Source organism: Callospermophilus lateralis, chromosome 5, assembly GCF_048772815.1.
Source record: "Callospermophilus lateralis isolate mCalLat2 chromosome 5, mCalLat2.hap1, whole genome shotgun sequence".
NCBI lineage: Eukaryota > Metazoa > Chordata > Mammalia > Rodentia > Sciuridae > Callospermophilus > Callospermophilus lateralis.
This window is the reverse complement of record NC_135309.1, coordinates 142,350,802-142,373,028: the sequence shown is the minus strand read 5'-3', so window position 1 is coordinate 142,373,028 and position 22,227 is coordinate 142,350,802. Positions and strand designations below refer to the sequence as shown.

General features: G+C 37.9%; 1 protein-coding gene across 1 annotated transcript in view; it reads right to left on the bottom strand.

Moving 5' to 3' along the window:
* The window catches only part of Cdh6 (cadherin 6), a 49,818-nt gene that overhangs the window by 14,762 nt on the left and 12,829 nt on the right, over window positions 1–22,227 (bottom strand). Inside the window, exons 2-6 of the mRNA XM_076856181.2 lie at window positions 10,374–10,668; window positions 7,156–7,275; window positions 5,039–5,206; window positions 2,247–2,434; window positions 453–706 (exon numbers count right to left, since the gene is read on the bottom strand). Coding sequence (XP_076712296.2) covers window positions 453–706; window positions 2,247–2,434; window positions 5,039–5,206; window positions 7,156–7,275; window positions 10,374–10,668 — 1,025 coding nt within the window. The remainder of the gene's footprint in view (window positions 1–452; window positions 707–2,246; window positions 2,435–5,038; window positions 5,207–7,155; window positions 7,276–10,373; window positions 10,669–22,227) is intronic.

Sequence of the window (22,227 nt, the reverse complement as noted above, 5' to 3'; positions counted from 1 at the left end):
CAAATGGAGCATAATTCTGCCTCTAAGTATTACATGATAGGTTCTTCCAACACTTGGAAAACAGACTCTCAAGCTAGGTGCCTAGTTTGTTATTTTCTCCATTCCACTTTGACGAAACTTAAACCCTAGGAAAATCCTGAACCTTAAAGAAAGCCCAGGACACTGAGTCGCATCACCTCACACTACCTCCAGTGCAAGCAGTATACATCTTGAGCTCATCTTTTTTTTTTTTTTTTTCCTTTCAATTTTTGTGTATTTTAGCTTCATGCTGCTGCTAAAATAATCTTTATGCAGTGAGTACAGAGTCAAAGGTGATATTTGGAGTAGTTTTTTCAGGAAAACACAACTGTTTAATTGGAAAAAAGGCATTCCTCTTTTTCTAAGGTGCAGGTGGATATTTGAATATAAATTGGTGGAGACATATGACAGAGATGGTGCAGGAGTCTGCTTACTTGACGGGATTCCTGGCAGCATCTGGATCCTGGGCTGTGACAGAGCCTATTGTTGTGTTAATCTGAGCATCTTCCCTTATCTGTAGGACATAGGCCAGTTTGTTGAAGACTGGAGGCTCATCCACATCTTCCACCACGATTCTCAGGGTGGCTGAATCTTTGAACGGACCCAGGTAGAGAAATCGGGGCTCCACGTGGGGATTGGAGGCTTCCACCTTGAGGGTGTACACTTTCTTCTTTTCGAAGTCCAAAAACTTGGGGAGGAAAGTGACATATTTAAGGCAAATACCTGAGGTGGGGATGTAATCTATACTTTCAAAAACCTCCCCTGGTGATTCTAAGGTGGAGCCAGCAATGGAACTGCAGGTTTGCATAGGGTTTCCCTATTCCTCATTCAGATTAAAAATAGATTAAAAATTTTTTTTTGCATGAGTTAATAAAATATTCCAAATGACATCTTGATAAGGGCATCTTGATAAGGGGCTAATTATTGACCAAAGAAAGGAATAATAATCATTGTTGTTAAAAATATTTAGAAAGAAAATTTTTGCTTTTGGAGACACAACAAACCCAAATGCTTATTGCTGACTTTTAGTTTTAGATGGGAATATGACAAGGCTCACTAGAAAGATAATTAATCAAGACGTTAGTGAATGTGATTTAGTTGGCTAGGCAAAATTTTAGTTCAAATCTTATCAGGCACTAAGAAAATTAAAAAGGTTAATGCACACTAATGGGCTTCCTAATTATATTATGATATACAACATTGGTCTCAGTGTCACTTAAACATGTTTTATTGTGTTTCCAGATATTAGGACATGAGCTTAAGGGGAAAAATTTTGTTATTTATATCTACCTACGCTTATATTTACCAGCAAACATAACTGTGTGTTAAAGGAGGGAGAAATTATTACACTATACCTGATAAAAGGGGAATCATAAAAAAAATCAACCAAATTAATGTGTTTAGCCTCAAAGCATACAATTTATTGGTTTTTAGCTTTTGCCACACTGTGGCACTAGTTTTGGGAGGGGTTAAATTAATGCATAAGTACATTAGAAAATAAGAGGAATTTGGGACATAAAAGATTTATTATCATTGTGTTTCAGAAAAGAGCTTAAAGTAGTTGCAGAAAATTTGTATCACTTAAATATGTGGTCTTTACATATCTTCTCTAATTCAGGTCATCTGGATCACTATGTGAATTACTCTTTTCCTTTAACATACCTATTGCAATTTTTAGTTACACATTTATTGGTTTGTTTTCTTGCTTTCTATTTTTTCCTCCCCTATGAACTGGAAGTTCCATGACAGCAGAGACCATTTGTAGGTGCCATTGCATCTCCAGGACCTAGAATAATATCTGGCACTGTCTCCTTCCTTTATATTACTTATTCCATGTTTTTTATGTATATCATTTGTTTATATTATTTATTTACTTAGGAGATTCTTTTTTGCTGTTTTTAATATTTAATTGATTTTATTTTTTAAATACATGACAGTGGAATGCATTAAAATTCTTATGACACATATACAGCACAATTTTTCATATTTTTGTTTGTATATAAAAGCTATTAAAAGTATGGTATTAATGAAGGCATAAAATTATTTAGACCCCCAAAAGCCAATGCAAGAGGTCTTAATATCATTAGAATTGGCATTTTCCTAAAATAACAAACTCAGAGTCTAAAGGAATGTTTATTGAGATGTTAACTGCCCCTGGTAACTTGAGAACCAGAGAAAAGCATGTTTTTTTTTTTTTTTTTTGTATGAGATTTAAGAGGTGGCATTACCTTTTTGACAGTTATTATTCCTTCCTGGGTTTCCTGGTCGGTGATGACATCAAACATGTCCAGCCCCTCACCATCTGTGATGCTGTATTCAATCGCAGCATTTTCTCCAACATCAGCATCACTGGCTTTGATCCTGCCAATTGGTGTACCCGGTGGAGAAGATTCAGGGGTTTTAAATTGATATGTACCTATTAATCACCAGACAGATGTGAGTCAAAACACAGACTAAGAATGCTATGTCATAAGTAATCTCTTATTCATGGGGACTGTGTTCTAAGACACCCAGTGGATGCCTGAAGCTATAGATAGTACTAAATCCTATAACTAGTACGTTCTGTTTTTTCATATACACATACCTATGATCAGTTTAATTTACAAATGAGACACAGTAAGAGATAATAATAATTGATAATAAGAGCTAGAACAATTATAACAATTATACTGTAGTCAGTTATTTGAAGCTTAGGAGTTGTTGATGCTGGAATATTTTATTTAATATTTTTAGACTATGGTTGACACCCACCTGGCAAGTGAAACTACAAAAAGCAAAGACTGTGGATAAGGGTGGGGATTAGGGTAAAAACAAAACCCATTTTTTTTAAGAGTCCTTTAGGACATGGATGGAGGCAGATTCATTCTTTCTTCAAAATAATTAACGGTGCCCTATTCTCCTTATATCTTCACTATCATGATTGTTAAGAATATTTCTTCTGCTGGGTCAGGTGGTGCATGCCTGTAATCCCAGTGGCTCAGAAGGCTGAGGCAGGAAGATCAAAATGTTGAAGCCAGCCTCAGCAATTTAGCCAAGTTCTAAGCAACTTAGTGAGACCCTGTCTCTAAATAAGTTATATATATATAAAAGGGTTGGGGATGTGGCTCAGTGATTAAGTGCCCCTGGGTTCAATCCCTGGTACAAAATTTTTTCCCCCCATCTATTTCATGATCTACATCCTTGCAAATGGAGAGCATTTATCTTGTTCTGTAAGTGGGCTTCTAAGTTTATGGTGTCATTATGAAAATGATTGAATTCTATAAGAGAAACCACAAGTTTTCAATGCCCCCTGTTAATCTAATCAATCAGAAAGAGGAGGGAAGAACTTAGCCAGAACTGTGACTTGAAGTCAATTACTGGGTGTTCTTTTAAAAAATTCTTTCTGCTAATATTAGCAGAAGGTGCAAGTAAATTATAGCAATTTGGTGAATACGTCTAAAGAATATATCCTTTTACTTATATACATATCTGGATTTAGTTGCTGAGTTAGGGATATAGATAAATACACTGAGTGATAAAGCAAATTTTTAATAACTAACCCTTTAAAATTTTATTATAGTTTTTTATCTATGCATAGGTTTCTCCCATGATTATGTTTGTATTATTAATTCAAAACTTCTATTTTGTAGATAAGAATTTTCCTTACATCCTCTTCTTACAAAATTAGTTTAAGAAGACTACATGTGAATTGCAGTTTAGATCTGAAAGGACATCATTTAATTAAAACTAAAACAAAAATAAACTAGTGAAACAGAAAGTTAGTCTATTGTCATATATTACACTTTGCCAACCATTCATGCAAATGGTTTTGGAAAAAACAAAACCAGACTGTGCCACTACTAAAATAGGGTTCTTGAATAATATTAATTTCCTGAGTTTGGGCTCATCCTTGGTAAAATGATAAAATGGGTTAAGTGTTTCTCTAATGTCTTCAACTTCCATTTTAAGGGCCTCCTGCACCTTTCTGTATTCAGTGCAATGTCACATAACAAGACATAGGCTAAATGAAGAAAGAGTAGTTACACGTCCCCTTGGTACCAAGATGCTGGTGAAGCCCAACATAACCCTCCCCAGGGGACTGCCACAGTGAAGAGGAGATTTTTGGGAAAAATGTTGGTGATCTCAATATTTTCAGGTTTCTTGGGGGAAATTTTAGCACTCATAAAACGTTTCTTCTACCTCTTTTATCAGAAATTAGCTACTATGCTATGTTGCTAACTCTGAATAAATTCTTGAAAAAAAAATATAACTACTTTTTAATGATCTATGTGATTCTCCATTCTACAGTTTTTAGAAAATGCTGTGATGAAGTAAATGGGTTTTCTATTTAATAATTGAGATAATTTTCTTACGAGATTGTGTTCATGGAGGAAAATGCATTAAAACTGGGCGGCTCTATGTGAAAGAATCAACCATATGCTTGATACAAACTCAGCATTGATGAGTGTTGTTTCTTCCTCCTGCCTAATCATAAGAGTTAATGATGTTATAGATGGCGTTTGGTATCTCAATTAACCATAATGTAGAAAACTATTTATGATTACAAATGGATTAAGTACATAGTTACTTCCACAGTTATATTTTTAGAAACAGGAAAATGATAAATCCTTTCCTTATGAAGCTTTGTGAGGATTTAAAAGAGATTACATGCCTGATTAAGTTCACAAAACATAAAGACAAGTTTTTCCTAACAAATAGCAGCATGCTTGTATACATATGTTCTGTGCAAGCAAATTTATGTCTCTGGCAGTCTTTTTTAATAAGGAAAAAGAAAATAATGATGCTGTTTTTACAACAGCCATATCAGAAATCACTCAGCTAATTACCAAGGGAGGAACATAAATGTTCACACTTCCTGAGCGTAAGTGGTGTTGTCAACTCATTTTAATAATTTTAATAAAAGTGCCAGTTCTTATGAAGTCCACTAATTTTGACAATAATGATAATGGAAAATAAACATTTTTGAAGTCAGAGTTTATGAGACGGCATTGAGGAAAGTTTTTCAATCAAATGTTCCTACTCTGGGGGAATCGGGGAGGATTGTCGTTGACATCTGTCAGCGTGATGTTCACTGTGGTGGTCCCAGATAATCCTCCCATCTGGCCGCCCATGTCCTTGGCTTGGATCACCACTTGATACTGCTCTCTGTTTTCACGATCCATGTTGAGCAAAGCTGTCTTGATGATACCTATGGATGTGAAATTTAGGAGTGGAAAGGGATGCATTTAGAATACTTTACGGAATCATTTATTTATGCAAACAAACATAGACTGTCACCCACAATATGCAAAACACCATGCAGATGTCATTGTGATATAAAGATGATTATATACAGCCTTTATACTGAAGGATATTACAACCACATAGGGAAGAGAGAGACACATTTTAAAAAGCCTGTAACACAGAAGAGTGAACACAAGTACAAGTCAAATCCTGAAATGGTATGGACTGCCTGTTCTATAAATATTAAGTACAGCAAAATCTAACTTGACCTATGATATAAAGGTGTGTTATGGTAGCTGCTTGATAAAAGATATTCAGGTATATTATGAGCAAATTGTTAAGAAACTGAGCTGACTTCTGGGTTCCACATGACTGAACTGGCTAATTGCTCCTCAAATACACCTACCATAATGAGTGTTCTGAGGTTTTTGAAACCACAAAACTATGGTGTTGAGAATACATAGCATTGGTTCTCTCACAATTATCGTATTATATGATCCTGGAGAATTTAGCTTTTCCTAAAGCTTATGTGAACATTAGTTCAACTGGTCCCAACAGTAACAATTTTAAAGTTAGGTTAAATTTGTCTCTGTTGTTAGGCAGTTATAAGATAATTAGTTGAAAGAACTTCTAAAAGTTTGCCTGATCTCTATATAGGGTTTATGCTTAAATTAACTTTCTTCTAAAAATCACTGGAGAAGACTTTATAATCCTCTATGGTTGCACTTTCCAGTGCCTAACAACTAATGAAGCTGAAAATAACATTTTAATTTTTAACAAGAATACTTCAGACACCAGGTCAGTTTTATTCCTATCGACTAGACTTCAAAGTGCAGCGCTTTCTGTTCTCCACATAATAGTACCTGTCTATTAAATATAGGAGATTCTCCTTAGCTTTTTATCCTTTAGCTGAATAATTCTAATTTTTCCTTCTTACTGTTTTTCAATTCTACATTTTCTTTCTCCTTGGAATTCTTCTCAAGTTCATCGCACCTTTTAATACCTAGATTTCAAACTGGATGTAGGAACCTGGAAAGGTTTGGATTTCTAACATAATAATGGATGTTTGAAAAATGTAGAAAAGAAACTTGACTTCTTTTACACTGGCAAATACATGTAGAATTTACTATACAATACAAATGCTGTAAAAAACCCAAATCATCATCACAGAGGATGCTATTCTGTGGGGAAAAATACAGAAAAATGAGATGTTGAAGAAAGGATTTTTATAAGGTGATAGGTTTTGTTGTATTAGGGTCGAATCAGGATGAGCTAGACAATGATGTAACAACAAACAACACAACATCTCATGGACTTAACACAACTGAAGTGTGAGCTTTGCTCATGCTCTAGGAGGTGAGTGGGATGCTCTGCTCATGGCAACACTGGCCATCCAGGGTAACCCCTTTTCAACATAGTTCCCACGATCACTGGGACAGGGGAGGGGGATGTGGCAGGTTGTGCACCAACTCTGCATCACTGCCACTTTTTATTTGCCCCAATCAATCAATCAATCACATGGCTATGTCTAGCATCAGAGCAGAAGAGAGAGATGCAGTCTTACCCAATAGCTAGAAACAGAAGAACCAGAATATGGGTAAATAGCCCTACCAGAAAGGGTTAATCTTTTAGCTTCACCCCAAACTGGAAGAAAAAGAATGGACTGCATAATTTTTCTGAGTCTGCCCTATATAAATATGTTAGATGAAAGGTTCATTGTCAGATTTCTTGATTAAAATAATCTGGATGTCATGCTTACAAATATATCATTAGTGTTTGGCAGAAGAATACAAGAAAATTCAATCATGCTGATTGTTTTTATTAAAAAATATGCTAGCTCAGCTGAGCATGTCAATTAAAATTATAGATTATAAAAAAAATAAATAAAAAGGAAGGCCAAAAATGAATTCTTACCTGTTTCTGATTCAACTGAAAAATAGGGCTGTCCCTGTAGGATACTATAGACGACTTTGGCACTGTTTCCATAAGTTGGATCATCAGCATCGGTTGCCGTGACTTGGACAACAAATGTCCCTGTAATGACACAGAAACATAAACTGAAAACAAATTAAGGGTTTTCCATATTTCTTGATACACACATAAAAAGAAAGCATTTCCTTAATTTGTGTGAAGTTATCATGACAAGAAAGAGGTGAACTTCAGTAGGATGCTAGGTTAAAAAGCTTTAGATTCTTAACTCTGAAGGGGTGTAACCAACTAATAAATACTGTGAGGATTAGGTTGAAGAGAAGCATGGAGTGATCATGACCTTGAGTGGAACTCATCCCAACCCATCTCCAATGATGGGTTTGACTGGATTATTGCTGTAGTGACTTTTTTCAAGTCATTCAGGACTAAATCAATTAGCAACTTGCATTACTTTGTCCATAGGCATGAGCTGAGAAGCTTTCTATTCCTTGGGCCACTCATGATTTTGCTAGAAGTCCTGCATCATTGATGCTTTGTCTCCTGGACTATAAGGTGCTGATGTGAAGCCACAAATAGCTATTTGTGATCTGAGAAAAACGAGCCTGAGGACAAAGCTGTATAAGCTTAAAAACAGCCAAGAAACACCCAGAATTCTAATAGATCTGTACAAAGCCCAGTTTACTTTTGGATTAAAGTAATGTGACCAGTAATACTTTTATTCTTTAAACTACTTTGAGTTGGGTTTCCTGTTACTTACCATCCTAAAAAAATACTTTATCTGGTAATTCCAAGATCCTGAAAGACCTTGAACCTTAAGAGGTATTTAAGATTAGATAAAGAATGAATTCATAAACATCTGGCAGTTGTAATTTCAAACAATGATTATAATTAAATATACAAATAAGACTAATGTATTTTAGGCTGGTATTCTTAATTTAGGGACAATAGTCACCTTATAATTTTCAAAGTATCCCTAACTGCCCTGAAATCCTGTGCTAATTTTCATGTGTATGCTTACATGTGTGTTTCACTGGAAAGAACATGCACATATTTTATTTCACTTTCAAAAGGCTTTGTGACTTTCAAAAAGAATGAACCCCCCTGATTAAGACCATGTTATGGCTGCTTTTGATAATCCTATTAGGTAAGCAGTGGACATACTGCTGGAGTCCTCCTATCCATGAAAAGGGCAGAGAAGTTACATCTAGGGAATATTAGAGTTGTCAAGTTGCTTTTGCGATACCTAACCAATTTCAGTTATTGAACAGATAAATTGTTCTCTGTTAGGGTTGAATGCTCTGAATGTCTCGTGCTGCTGCATGAGATACAGCACCCACCTTGTAATTTGGCAAAGGAGGAGGAGAGAATGCCTGCATCACAGGATTTTAAAGACAGAACTATCAGAAGTCAACAAACATCAGGCTCTTATTTGCATTAATACAAAATCTGATTGCTTTTGGAATGTGATTAGGTGGATGTTTTAAGCGCCTATTAGTTGCCAGAGATTGTACTAGGGGGTCTGAACCTGTTTTCTTATTTAAGCCTCAGGATAACCCTTAGGAGTTGACATTTATTATCATTTTTTTTATAAATACAGAACTGGAGAATCAAACAACTCAGGCTCAGAGAAATCAAGTAATTTGCCCAAGGCTACACTGCTGGTTATTAGTGTAGGTGGTTTCAAATTTAGGTTTGTTTGGTACCAAAAATCCATTTTCACCTCCCTGATGTTGTTCCACTATCTTAATGAAATTTCTTTAAGATGCCTTTATATATTATACTAATTGCATATTAATTTATAATGATGAATATCAACATTATTATGCCTGCATAGAAATTAGAAAAAAAAAAACAACCTTCCCTTTCTCAAGAAATGTATGTCACTGTCAATTACTTCCATGTTTTGTAAATTGGCTATCATGGCTTCAAAAGTGAATGTCAGGCCCTGGAGTTGTGCAGTGCATGACTGGGTGGTGCTGGTAACAAAGCTGTCTTTCATTAATTCTTTTTCCCTTTCTTATCTAGAGGAATCTATATCTATGTCTCTATATAAATCTATATCCATCCTAAGAAATATTATACTTCCTAAGAAATCTTCCTCTTCAAAGAATTCCAACTCCTTCTTTGCTTTAGTGGTGGCTTATGATTTTTCTAACAAAGCAAAGTGGCTTCAAGCAACGAGATGAGCAATTTCCTCAGGCGAAAATTTAGATGCTTTACAAATCATTTCCCTGGATTGGATATTTTTCAAGTCTTGGATCTGTGAACTACAATCTCTCTGAAATCTGACTGACAGAATCATAGAAAAGTTATTATGTAATTTCAGCTCTTCTGAATATGACAGAGTGAAAATAAAAACAACCCTGTACATGAGTGGTTTACTGTCTTCCATGAAGTATTTTAATGTTTCAAAGAATGACATCACTAGGATTTTTTTCTGAATTTAAATCCTGTTTACCTTCTCACAATTTAACAATCTAACAAATAAAATCCACACACACTAAACTTAAAATTGGCAGTGAAATTGTGCATACGATATTAATTTTACACATTAATGTCATGAAAGTCTCTCAATTTCCAGTTGTTAGTAAAAGGATATGCCCCCATATTCCATGTTTTTATTTTTTAGTTGTAGATGGACACAATACCTTTGTTTTATGTTTAGGTGGTGTCCAGTGATCCACATGTGCTCTTTCACTGAGCTACAACCCTAACCCCCATTTATGGATTTTTTTTTTTAAAGCTTTCTTGAAATCTCTTTTCCAGATTTAGTTACTTAAAACAACCATCACTGTTATTCAGACTGAACTATAAATTCAGGTTTTATTTTTCACTGGGGAGGTATTCCCCTGGAACCTAATATTCACGTGGATGGACAGAAATGGAGAAGACTGCTGTTTTTGTCCAAGAAACAGAGGGAGTACGGGTCGGAGAGAAAGCAGATCTAATGATCTCACTTCTTTCCTCTCACCCCGGCTGTCCCTCATCATGAGAGGAAATGCTGTTTCCTTAAACTTAACCACCAGATGAGATGGAACTAGCATTAGGCAGCATGATGCACTTACAGAAAGGACATATGGATTGTTTGAAAGTGTGATAGCATCTCGATTCTTTCAACTCGGTACACATAGCTCCTACCCTTTTTAACTTGGCGGATGCCCTAAAGGAGAACAAGTTCTTGGTTGAAGTCACATCTCACTCACCGACATCAGACATTTCGGGGACAGTGGCTGTGTAAATGTCCTTGGTGAATATTGGTTCATTGTCATTGATGTCATGGATCTTGATAATGAATTCAGACTCTGGCTCCACGGGTCTCCCTGTCCTTCTGTTGATAGCTTGTGCTCGAAGGATGTAAACGGGTTTTTCTTCCCTGTCCAGCCTTTTGGTGGCCTGTATGTCGCCTGTGTTTTCATTGATAATGAAGAGATCTCCTGCTCCATCTCCTGAAAGGATATATTTAAGTGATCCATCTCCTCTATCCTGGTCTGAATGTAACTAGTGTAGGGAAAAAAAAAATCAAAGAAAGTAAAAGTCAAGCATGTCATCCTAAACTGGTTTGTTTTTATGAGCATGCTACGTTCATTTAATACTTTCTAAGGCATACAGGTATTTTTTTCCTTGCTATTTTCATAACCCCTCAATAGTAAATGCCATATATTAATGAACATGCTTCCTTATAATCAAAGAGCTTTCTAGAACTAAAATAGAGCAGGGAAATTTAGTTACCTTCTTATTTTGGAGAAGGGAAAGGTAAAGTCCAGAGCAATAGTTAAGATGCCCAAGGATATTTAAGCCTGGCTGGAAGGAAACAGTTTTCGGATTCTACTAATACATTCTTACTTGCATGCACACAAACATGATATAAGTGATATACTATTTTTTAAAATTTTTTTTTTAGTTGTAGATGGACACAATACCTTATTCACTCAGTTTTTTTTTTTTTTTTTTTTTTAATGTGGTGCTGAGGATTGAACCCAGTGCCTCACACATGCCAGGCAAACGCTCCATCATTGAGCCACGATCCCAGCCCAAATGATACACTATTGAAAAAAATCTTTGGTTTTCAAATCAGTGAGACCTGAGTACATTCTGCCTCTGGGTAATTTAAGGAAGCTAGATAAACTCCTTGGGTCTTTGGTGATGGAGATTATAATACCTTTTCTGGGAAGATGTGATAGTCATTTATTTACAAAATTCAACTCAAAGCATTTGAGAGACATCTTCCGTGCTGCCATGAGCAATATCTTGAAAACTAGCACACTAGATAATTTATGAGGTCACTTGGAAGAATAAACATTTGACATTCAGATTTTAGTGTAAACTAGGAAAGGGTTCTCTGACACGAGGAGCCAGCCTAATGTTGAAACAGATGGCTTTATAAGGCAGCGGCTCCCAGCTCCTGAGGGAGATTGAGCAGGGGCTCTGCTCTGGTGAGTCACTCTCAAGTGAAATGAGATAAGGAAATCCTTCCAGGTCAGGATCACCACCTCTCTTTCTGTGGTATCCACCACAGAAACAGAGGTGGTGATCCTGACCTGGAAAAGTGATCCACCTTTCCTACTCCGAAGATCATTCTCACAATGTTGAGTTCTGGTGCTTTCCTTAATTCTGTATTGCCCACCCAGCACAGGTTTAGGTTTTCATATCATCTATTTGCAAGTTTTCTAAAAGTGCTTTTTGTTGAGCAGAACCATTTAATACCTGGGTCATCGATATCAATGACACATGATTTCCTAGTGGGAGGGCTGTGAATCTCTACTTTGTTTCAGCTCCATCTAGACAGAGAAGCTGTGTACCCCAAACAAAGGCAAAAGCAACAGGTGACACTCTGCATCCTCATGGTTAACACATAGAATGCTCACAGTGGCCTCCATGACACATCCGGAAATCGACTCTCCAGGCAAAAAGGGGCTTAGCAAATGCTCTAATGAGCTTTCCTAAAACTGTTCCATGGAATGTCATTTGCACAAAATGGAGAGAGAAAGTTTCCTGTGGCCCAATAAATTTGGACTGTACATTTTACTCTGTTTCTTTCTTGGAAACACCCATTGACATATTAAAGGCTGTGAGTGCCTACAGTTTGGAACTGTATTTGGCTTTGTTTAACCCAGTGTTCTAGAGCTTTACTGTTTAAAGAGTCATTTTGGGGTCATCTTGATATGCTCCATGACTAGTTTTCCATGAAAGATTCTTTGGGAAACATGAACTACATTATTAGTTCATCAGGGTGGAGTCAAGAAACCCCGGGTTCCAATTTTTGCAGGTATTTCCAAAATCACATCCAGCTCATGTGAGTGTCAGAAGATTAGAATTTGAGGGCAAGAAGGAGCCCTCTAGATGATTCAGTGCAACTTTCTCATTTTGGGATATAGAGAAACTATGTCCAGTGCCACACATCCACAGCTAGCTAATCATGGAGTTTGGGAATGAGAATATTATTCATACAATTAGTAGCTTTGAAAGCTATTTGGCAGGAATAATGGAAGATAAATGTGAATGGGGAGGAAATTGCTTAGAAGTGAGACAAATGCAATAAGAAATGTAAAACAAGAGTATGCCATGATTTGTGTAATGTGATATGCTAAGGAAACGTTGAAACCATGATGACACAGAAAGAGCCACCGGGGAAAGTTGAACTCTCCATTGTCAAATCCTAATGACTGAAGAGTGCTCTTAAAAAGCCATTTCATTAACTCATGAGTAAAGCAAGCAGTACCACTGCCCTGCAGATCCTTGCTCTAGGGCAGCTGTGGCCAGCAGCCTGGTTCAGGGTTGGGAATGCCAAGTGCAAGTCCCAAGAATAGGTCACGTTCATTTGCTTTCCCTCACCGAGTGCAAGACCACAGCAGAGCCAATTAACCTCTCTGAGCAAGGACCCTCAGTAAAATGAGGATAATAAGGGCTCCACAACAAAGCTGCTGTGGAGGTCTCATTAGAGACCAGATACAAACACCGCATTAATTGCCAGGTAAGCATGCATTAAAAACACGGTGTATGTTTTATAAATTACAAAGCACCTTCCAAACTAAAGATATCAATACTATCGTTCTCTGTTAGTTCATAATCGGCATGGTTTTGCTCTTATTCTGACTTTGAAAACTTTGTTTTGAGGACTTGGAAAACCTAATTTTGCAAGCACCCCATATCTCTGAGGCAAAATAATCTGTTATCAAAAGCCTATATTCTTCTACCTGGTGGCAATTTGCTGTCTTCACATGTGATTTATGATATTCTGCATTCCACTAGATTATACACTCTCCTTGGCCAGTTCTTTCATCACTTCAATATGTAATTGTTGCACACTTAGTAGGTGAATACCACATCTGATCACAAGATTTATTCAGGTAAAAGTAATCAGAAACTTATTTTTAGCTGTCAGGAGAGACCATTTCGATGACTTATAGAACAAACACCCGAGACGATACAAAGGCGCAAGGAGATGCAGAGAGAGTGTGCGGACGGGGATTGCTCTGCAGATCACAATTCTGATTTATCAATATTTGAAAACTAGTAGGGAGATGTACCTCTTCACTCAAGCACTGTCTGATAATAAAACAATTTAACCTGCTGCCCTCTTCTCTCCCCCCACAAAGAGCTTTATTGGGTCTGACCCGGTGTGCAGAAACCTCCCAGTGACTTTCTTTTCTCCCTATTCTCCTCCCCTTCCACGGAACTCCCCAGGGCCAGTCCTTTCTAGCGGAAAAGTGGGAACAGAAACCTGCAGTGCCCATGAAAGCGGTGGCGACGACCAGACATTAGGGGTTTATTGAGCACTTAGATTTTAATTGGATTTTTGCTTTTGTGATGTCATTCATCATGGCCACTGTAAAAGACAGAAGTTAAACAACAACAAATAAAAGGTTGTAGCCTGCCCGTGGCGTGTTTTTACTAATTTCAGTTTAATGTGGCTGTTCCATTAAGTTTAATCATCTGGTTCACTTTTAATGATTCACCATCAAGTAAAAATTATCCACTTCCCTCCGAAAGTCACACCTCACCTGTGGCGGCAGGACTCCTTGCTACTGTATCTGAAGCATTCTGTGCTGGAAGAAGTTCGGGGTCTCTGTTTTTCTGTACACTTTTTCCTTTCTTTTTAGAAAAATAATAACCGTGCTGACTTGGCAAATAGATATAGGCATGTGTGGTGGCTGGCTGGCCCCATGAAGGGTGTCACCAGGACTGGCAGCATCCTTGCCTGCAGCACTGTGTGTCCCTGGGGATGAAGCATCTTTTTACCTGCTCAAGTGCTGACTTCCAACCTAATTTTGAATTAAATTCAAGGGTGTAACATTGATTGTATGGATTTTTTAGTGATCTATGGAGCCAGCTGCTCTATCACTCCTAGTTCCTGTGTGTCACCGAGTCACTATCTGAGTCAGTAACCAAACTGAATCTTCTGAGAATCAGCATGTTTAAGACAGAAAACAGTCTAAGGAAAAGCTTACCGCGATGGCCTAACTTAGGTGCCTTCCACAGCCAGAAAGGAGTTAGGGGAAGGAAATATGTGATGTCTGCCATGAAACACTGAATTATGGCTTATGTGTTTTTAGAGTGTTAGTGCAAGTATAATGTGGTCCTCTGAGAAAGTAATGGTTGCTGATTTGAGATGACCTGGGACAATTAGAGAAGAGCTATGATGAGAAGATGCTGTCTGACTGAGACCGAGGTGGAGAAACAGCAGCTAAAGGAGAGAACGCCTTCATGCTAAACAGGTTGAATATTATTTTAAATTAGGGAAATCATGATCAAGTTATGCCAAATTACGGCATAACTGAATTTAATATGCATATAGATGTTTGTATCTGTTCATACATCTTTCCATATAATGAATGTATACAGAATACTAATAAATAGACTTAATGCTGGGAGGCTGGGGAGAGCCAGTTGGGTAGTGTTTATGTTAGGAAGAAATTATGTTATGTGCCTGAAGTACATGGCAGAGATTAGAAATTGATTCTGTTTTAGAGATTATAGGATTAAGTCAATAAAAATATCTTTTAATAAAATTTCATATGACAAATTTCACCATGCTGTATTTGAATGTTAATGATTTAGCACGAGTCAACTAATTTTTATCTGAAAATTATTTCATAAATGAAAAAGTTCAGGGCAGCATATTATTGTAGTAGGGAGCTTGTTGTCCCCCAAACCCCTTTAGTTAGTCAGCTTTGAGTTACTGTAACAGAACACTTGAGATAACAGACTTATAAAGCAGGAAGGCTGACTTTGACCTACAATTTCCATGGTCACTTGCCCCCATTCCTTTGGGCCTGAAGTAAGGCTGAATATTATGGCTGGAGAGTGGTCGAGATAGCTGCTTCTCTCATAATGATTAGAAGGCAAAGAGGGAAAGGGGAAGGGACTGGAGTCTCAGTATTCCCTGAGAGGGTATACTCTCACTAACCTAACTTCCTCCAACTAAAACCCCCCTCTATAGGTTCCACCGTCTCCCCGTAGTTCCAGGGGCTGGGGCCAACCCTTTCACACATGGGCCTTTGGAAGACAATTAAAATCCAATCCATAGCACCCCTTCTCTGTTTGTTCCATAGTAGTTAGTGGTTTAGGCAGGCTCATGGCTCTCCAGTCTCTTGATAAAAATTTCACATTGTAATATGTGTGAATGCGAAGGGCACAACTTCAGTGTCCCCTGCTCGGCAAGAATTGGCTTGTTCTAGACGTCCTGTCCCCACAGCCTGCAGTGGTAGTGAGGAAGAAGCTGGCTTCCTCCAGGCTGATGAGGACAGTACCTGGGGAGATGGAAGAACCACAAAATGCAAGGACCCTGGGGTCTGACTATCCTGTAATGTGAAATGGAAACTACCCTACTCAGCCAATATCTTTTCTGCTGTTTTCACCCTACTGCAGCAGCCTCTTGGAACAAGGCAGAGATGTAAACTCTATGCCCTACTTATCTCCAGAATCAGAAACTCAGCGGGTGCCAGCTGGCAATCTGTTTTAAGAAGCCCTCCAAGTAATTCTGATGAGAGCAAAGTTTAGGAGCCACTGCCTTCACTAGGACAATCACAATGGCCCAAAACCTGGATTCGGGCAAGAGAAAGAAACGGGTGAAAGTCATGCTATAGTATTGGTGGTGTAACCTTGGGGAACTAAGTTCACATCCCCCAGTCTCTGTCTCTTCATCCACATCCTGGGAAGAATAATGATACTTGAACAGCAGATTACTCTGGAAATTAATAAAATAACGTACATAAAATACTTAGGGTCTCGCTCAGAGCAAGCCTTCTGTAAATCACATAAATTTACTTCTTAAACTGCATTCATAAACATGAAGTATTTAGAAGGTGGATTTGAAGAGTGGAAAGGTTTCAGTCCGAATTTGGACTTTCCTATTAATCAGGAAATTAATTAAAATCTTTAGTCTTCATTCTGGCATCTAAAAGACAGTCTTGCTTGTTCTTCCTCTTCTATCGGTCCCCTAAATGTTGGTGTCCCTTAGGCTTCAGTCTTCCACACTCCACATACTTTCCCCAAATGAAATCATCTACTCATTTTCATTCAACCACTACCTACCTATGTGCCAGCAATGCCCAAATCTGTATAGAACCCCAGGGCAGACCATTTTCTTGAGATCCATAGTCAAGCATATAGTTACCTCCCAGGCAAGTTTCTTGGATCATTTACATTCAGTATGTCCCAGCTGACTTTATCAATTACTCGCAGAAATACCCTCCTTTTGCATGTCCCACCTCAGCAAAGGCCCCTAGGGAGTCATCACGGACCATCCACTCTGTGGCCATCCCCACGTTCACTAAGCCACAAATCCTGTCATTCCACCGCTTTCATATATCTTATATGTATCTTGACTCACTTAACTTTCTCCATTTCCACTGCTGTCAACCTGGTCCAAGCCATCACCATTTCCACTGGTCTCTTGCAAGGAGGCCTTCCAAACACACATTCAGGTTAGAAAACCTTTCTAGTTGGCCTCTGTTACCAGACCAATTTAATGCAACAACGGCTCTGAAGATACCACTTTCTTTCAATTAAATATTTCAGTGTCTTCTCTTTGCTCTCGGGATAAAGCTCTTTAATGGCACCTCCAAAGACCATTCTGGCCTCTGCTCCTCTCTTTAGCTTCATCAGTTACCATGTTCCTTTGAACTCTCCTTGTTTTAGCAACACTCAAATTGCAGGTTCTTTCATATCTAGGTCCTCCTTCCATGTGGTCCACTTTGAAAAAAAAGCTCTTTTAGCATCTTCACCTGGTTAATTCAACTAGTATGTCAGGTCTGCTTGATTTATCTCCACAGGGACAATTTCTCTAAGTTGTTAGATTCAGTTAGATTCTCCTATGTACTCTCAATTCATTCCCTTCTAAGCCTTTAGCCTCTTCTATTTTTTTTTTTTTTGATGACCTGTTTTATAGCTATTTCCCTATCTAGATCATTAATTCATAAACGAAGGCATCAAATCTGTCTGGTTCACTCTGTATTCTTAGTACCCAACATTCTGGCACAATATAGGTCCCCAATAATTAATGAGAGCAAAAAGTGAATGAATAAATGCTGTAAAGGGTAATTTGGATAAGATATCAATGACGAATGAAGGTTTTTGGCACATAGTAGACAACTGATAAAACGTAAGTGTTCTCCATCTCTTCTTTCTTGCTTGACTTTAAGATAGATAATTCTGTATTTTAAGAATATACACACATTCCTGCAGTTGCCAGATAATTCAGCAATTACTATCAAACAGTAGGCACATGGTCTAATCTGAACAATCTGAGGGAGTAATTTAAGATATTGCCTTAGATCTAATAATTTTCTTTAAAAATCAATTAAATATCTCTATAATAATAAAACCAACTTTTGTTGGATTTCTTGACAAGAGCAGCCTAATTGTAACTACAGAGAGTTATAAACACGTTGAGTATTGGGCCAGAAGTTATCTGTTAATGGTGAAAAAAGGTCAAGATTTTACTGAAAAATGTTTCAAGTATCATCCTGTTGCAGAAACTAATGGAAAATGCCCCATTTCACAGAAACATTATTCTATTATAAAATCATTTAACTCCATCAACCAAGACCATTTAAAAACATTTGTTGGCCTGAAGAATCTCACAAGGCAATGCACAAAAGACATCTGATACCTGTCTTTTATAAACTTTCAATTTAGGCTTGGGAATGCTGACTCTCATACATACAAAATCATAGAATAAAAGCAGAATGGCCAGAAGCAGCTATGCATGCCTGTGATCCCAGCAGCTCAGGAGACTGAGGCAGGAGGATGGTAAGTTCAAAGCCAGCCTCAGCAACTTATCCTGACCCTGTTTCAAAGTAAAAAATAAAATGGGCTGGGGATATGGCTCAGTGGTTAGGCACCTATGGGTTTAATCCCTGGTACCAAAAAAAAAAAAAAAAAAGAAAAGAAAAAAAAAAAAGCAAAACAAGACACTAGGGGTCCTGTTATTAAGTGATAGTTAGAAATACCATGGTAAATAAAAAGATGATAGATGTCTGAGAAGAAACTTGTGAACTGGACAAGATGGAATCAGGGAACATGTGAGTTCTCTGATGGTTTAGGAAGACTTCTTGGAAAAGCTTAGGTTAGTGATGGGAGAAAAATGACGTCACAACTGTATGAGTGCATGGCATGGTTTCAAGGCTCAGTGTGGGAGAAAATCAGAGGAGGCCTTGAGTATCTGCCTGGGGTAATAAGAGCCATAAAGTTAGTAAAAATAGAAACATTCCTTCCCTTCAGTTGAAGGGTCACATATTTTCTCATACTGTACTGAGATGTGCTCGGGAAAATGTGGCTTCTTTATTATTATTATTATTTTTACAGCTTATCCCTCAAGCCCTAGTCCTGTTGAACTTTAGAACTCCATATAGGTTGAATACCGGGTCCAAAATTTAGTGCAATACAATAAAGTCTGCCTGATTCAATAATAGGGTCTCCTTAGATAACTCTTTTAGACAAATCTCAGTCTTTCTGCTTGCTTTCTCCTGCTTCTTGTCCAATCCAGCATGACACCTGGGTATATGAAAAAAAAAGGGGCCCACATGCTGGGTCAGTGGAAAATGTGGGAGTGTTTGTACCCAAGGGCAGTCCTTGTACTGCTCTCTGCCCCCTACCCCGACCCCCACCCCATCTCTGTAGCCAATATATCCCATCCATTACTTTTCTCAGTGGCTTCTGTAGTTTGGGCAGGTGGAATCATGACCTTGGCTGTCCAGAGTCCAAGGTGGCCAGTTTCATCCTGCCTCCTCCATCAGCGTCACATCCCCCAGCCCTGAGGTCTAGGTGTGACTTCTTATTGCCCTTGGCATATGTGGTCCTTGTTGCAGGATGACTTTACCCTCAGTAGACATTATCTATGGGATCCATCCACTCCCTCCTTTCCCTACTGAAGCCCAGGAAGGCTGCTGGGAATGAAACAGGGTTTCTCCTTTACGTGATTCCCCCTAAAGCAAAATGGGAACAGTAGAAATGAGACTGTTTGTGTGCTTGGTCGTCAAAGCACACAATTGTGAAATTCACTGGTTTCAGGAATACCCCACCACGTGTTTTGGGAGAAGAGAGCAGAGGTGGAAACATGACCTGCAGCCAGAACTTGACATAGGTAATGTTTAGTGACCACATTTATAAATGGGATTGGTGAGTTTTATTCTTATTGGCCAGGATCACCCCTTGATATGTTGAAAGGGCTCTAAAAATAATCTAGAAGACATTTTTCTCCTCCTTCTCCTCTTTCTCCTCCACTGGGGATTGGACCCAAAGCCTTGCACATGCTAGCAAACACTCTACTAACCAAGCTACATCCCTGGCCTGTTTTACTGTTTTGAGACAGGCTTTTGCTAAGCTGCCCAGGATCACCTTGAACTTCTGAGTAGCTGGGATTACAGATGTGTGCCACCAGGCCCAACTCATATCCCATGGTCTTTTTCTATTATAGCATGTTGTCTCCTTAAGACATGAAAAATTATATTTCCTATATAACAAACTTAACTGATTTTTAAAAAATATTTACTTTTAAAAAAATTTGTAGTTGGATACAATACCTTTATTTTACCATTTGTTGCTCATCTTGGCTCTGTTCTTATCCCATTTTAACTGATGAGGATACTAAGACAACATAAAAGGTAACTTCTCAGCACCACACAATAACCAAGGGCAATGTTTGAGTCCATGTGATTGAAACTCTTATTCATATTTTTCCCCTTGTGGGTCTTTACAATGAGTTGTGGGTCTTTACATTCAGTTCTATGAGCATTCATTAAAAACTTATACTGTATCAAATAGTGTTGAATTACAAAGATTTGCATCTATTTTTTTATTTTGTGAAATTATTCTCTATGGACATTCTGAGTTGGACAATTGCTTTGGGGATTGTCCTGTGCATCATAGGATGCTTGGCAGCACCCCTGGTCCTTACCTACTAGATGTCAATGCCTTCTCAATTTATAACAACTAAAAATATCTCCACATATTGACAAATGTTTACCAGGGCCACAAAAATAGAGAATGTTGATCTGTCTGTCTGTTCATCTGTCTGTCCATCTATCCATCTTTCTATCTTCCATCTTTCTTCTCCATATGTACCTTGTAACTTTTAAAGTCCACTTAAATAATACTATAAGGCATTTTACATTTGCAGAGATTCCATGACCCCCTTGATTCAATCTTTTATCTCTTGTTTGATTTAATAACTACTGAAACAAACCTTGTGTGATATGAAGGAGAAATTCTGACAAAGTGCTAAAAGCAAAGGAATTTTAAGTCTAAATGTAGGAGAAATTTATTAATTCCCTTGACATTTATTTTTTACACTCAATACCTTGAATTTAATGTCAAAAGTACCAGACTAACTATTGAATGAACAAAACTTTGGTGCTATTGTAGTTGTGGTAGGCAGAATAATGGTCTTCTCAAAGATGTCCATTTCCTAATTCCCAGAACCTGTGATAATGTTACCTTATGTGGCAAAAGGATCTAAGACATGTGATTAAGGTGAGAAGAGCATCCTGGTATATGCATGTGAGCCCAATGTAATCACAAGGGTCTTAATAAGAGGAAGGGAAAAGTTGGAGTCAGAGAAGGAAATGTGATAATAAAAGCAGAGGGGAGAAAGGGAGGGAGTGGGGAGAATATGAAAATGCTCTGCTGCTGGCTTTGAAGATGGAGGAAGGGCCATAGGCCAAGGAATGCCTGTGGCCTCCAGAAGCTGAAAAAGGCCAGGAAACATCCTCTCCAGGAGCCTCCATGAGAACATCTTGCAGACACCTTGATGTTAACCCAGTGGACCCCATTTCAGACCTCTAGCCTTCAGAACTGTGTGCTGATCCATTTATATTATTTTAAGGCACTACATTTCTGGTAATTTTTTATAGCAGCAGTAGAAAAGGAAATGAACTTGTTGCACACTTAATATGTACCATGTACTGCAGGAATGCTTTTGTGTCACCTCAATTAATTCTCCCAATGACTCCAGGAGATGACCTCTATGCTCTCTCTCTCTCTCTCTTTTTCTTTATTAGGAAACTGAGGTCAGAGAGGTTAAGTAATTTGCTCCAAGTTAAGGGTGGAACCAGGAACCATGCTAAGACTTGCCTGACTCTAAAGGCTAAGCTTGTTCGAGTCAAAGCATATTGCCAAAACAATACTCCCTGCAATGACTATAAATATTTCTGGATTCTTTGTATTTATTATATTAGGCCCCAGGCTAAGTTATTTGTAAATTCTATTGGCACAAATGATACAAACTGTAATAGATGTTATTGTTCATTTGGGATTTATCAATTAAACAAATGCCTTCTGGTTTATTAACTGCATGAAGTTATTTCCCAAAAAGGCTTTGTTTACTGCCTTTTGCTTGGCTTTTGAAGTCCAAGGTCCTTCTTGTCTTGGCAGACTGTGACATTCGTCTTAGCTCCTGCTTAGTCTAACATTTTCATTTTCAAAAAGCCGGTGGTAAATCAAGCTAAGAGGCAGATTCCCAGTCAAAAATTGATTTAGTAAGGCATTGTAACTCACCAATTATAATCCTACCTTTTTGCTCTACAGTGTAATCTCTTTAGCCATTGCCAAATCTAA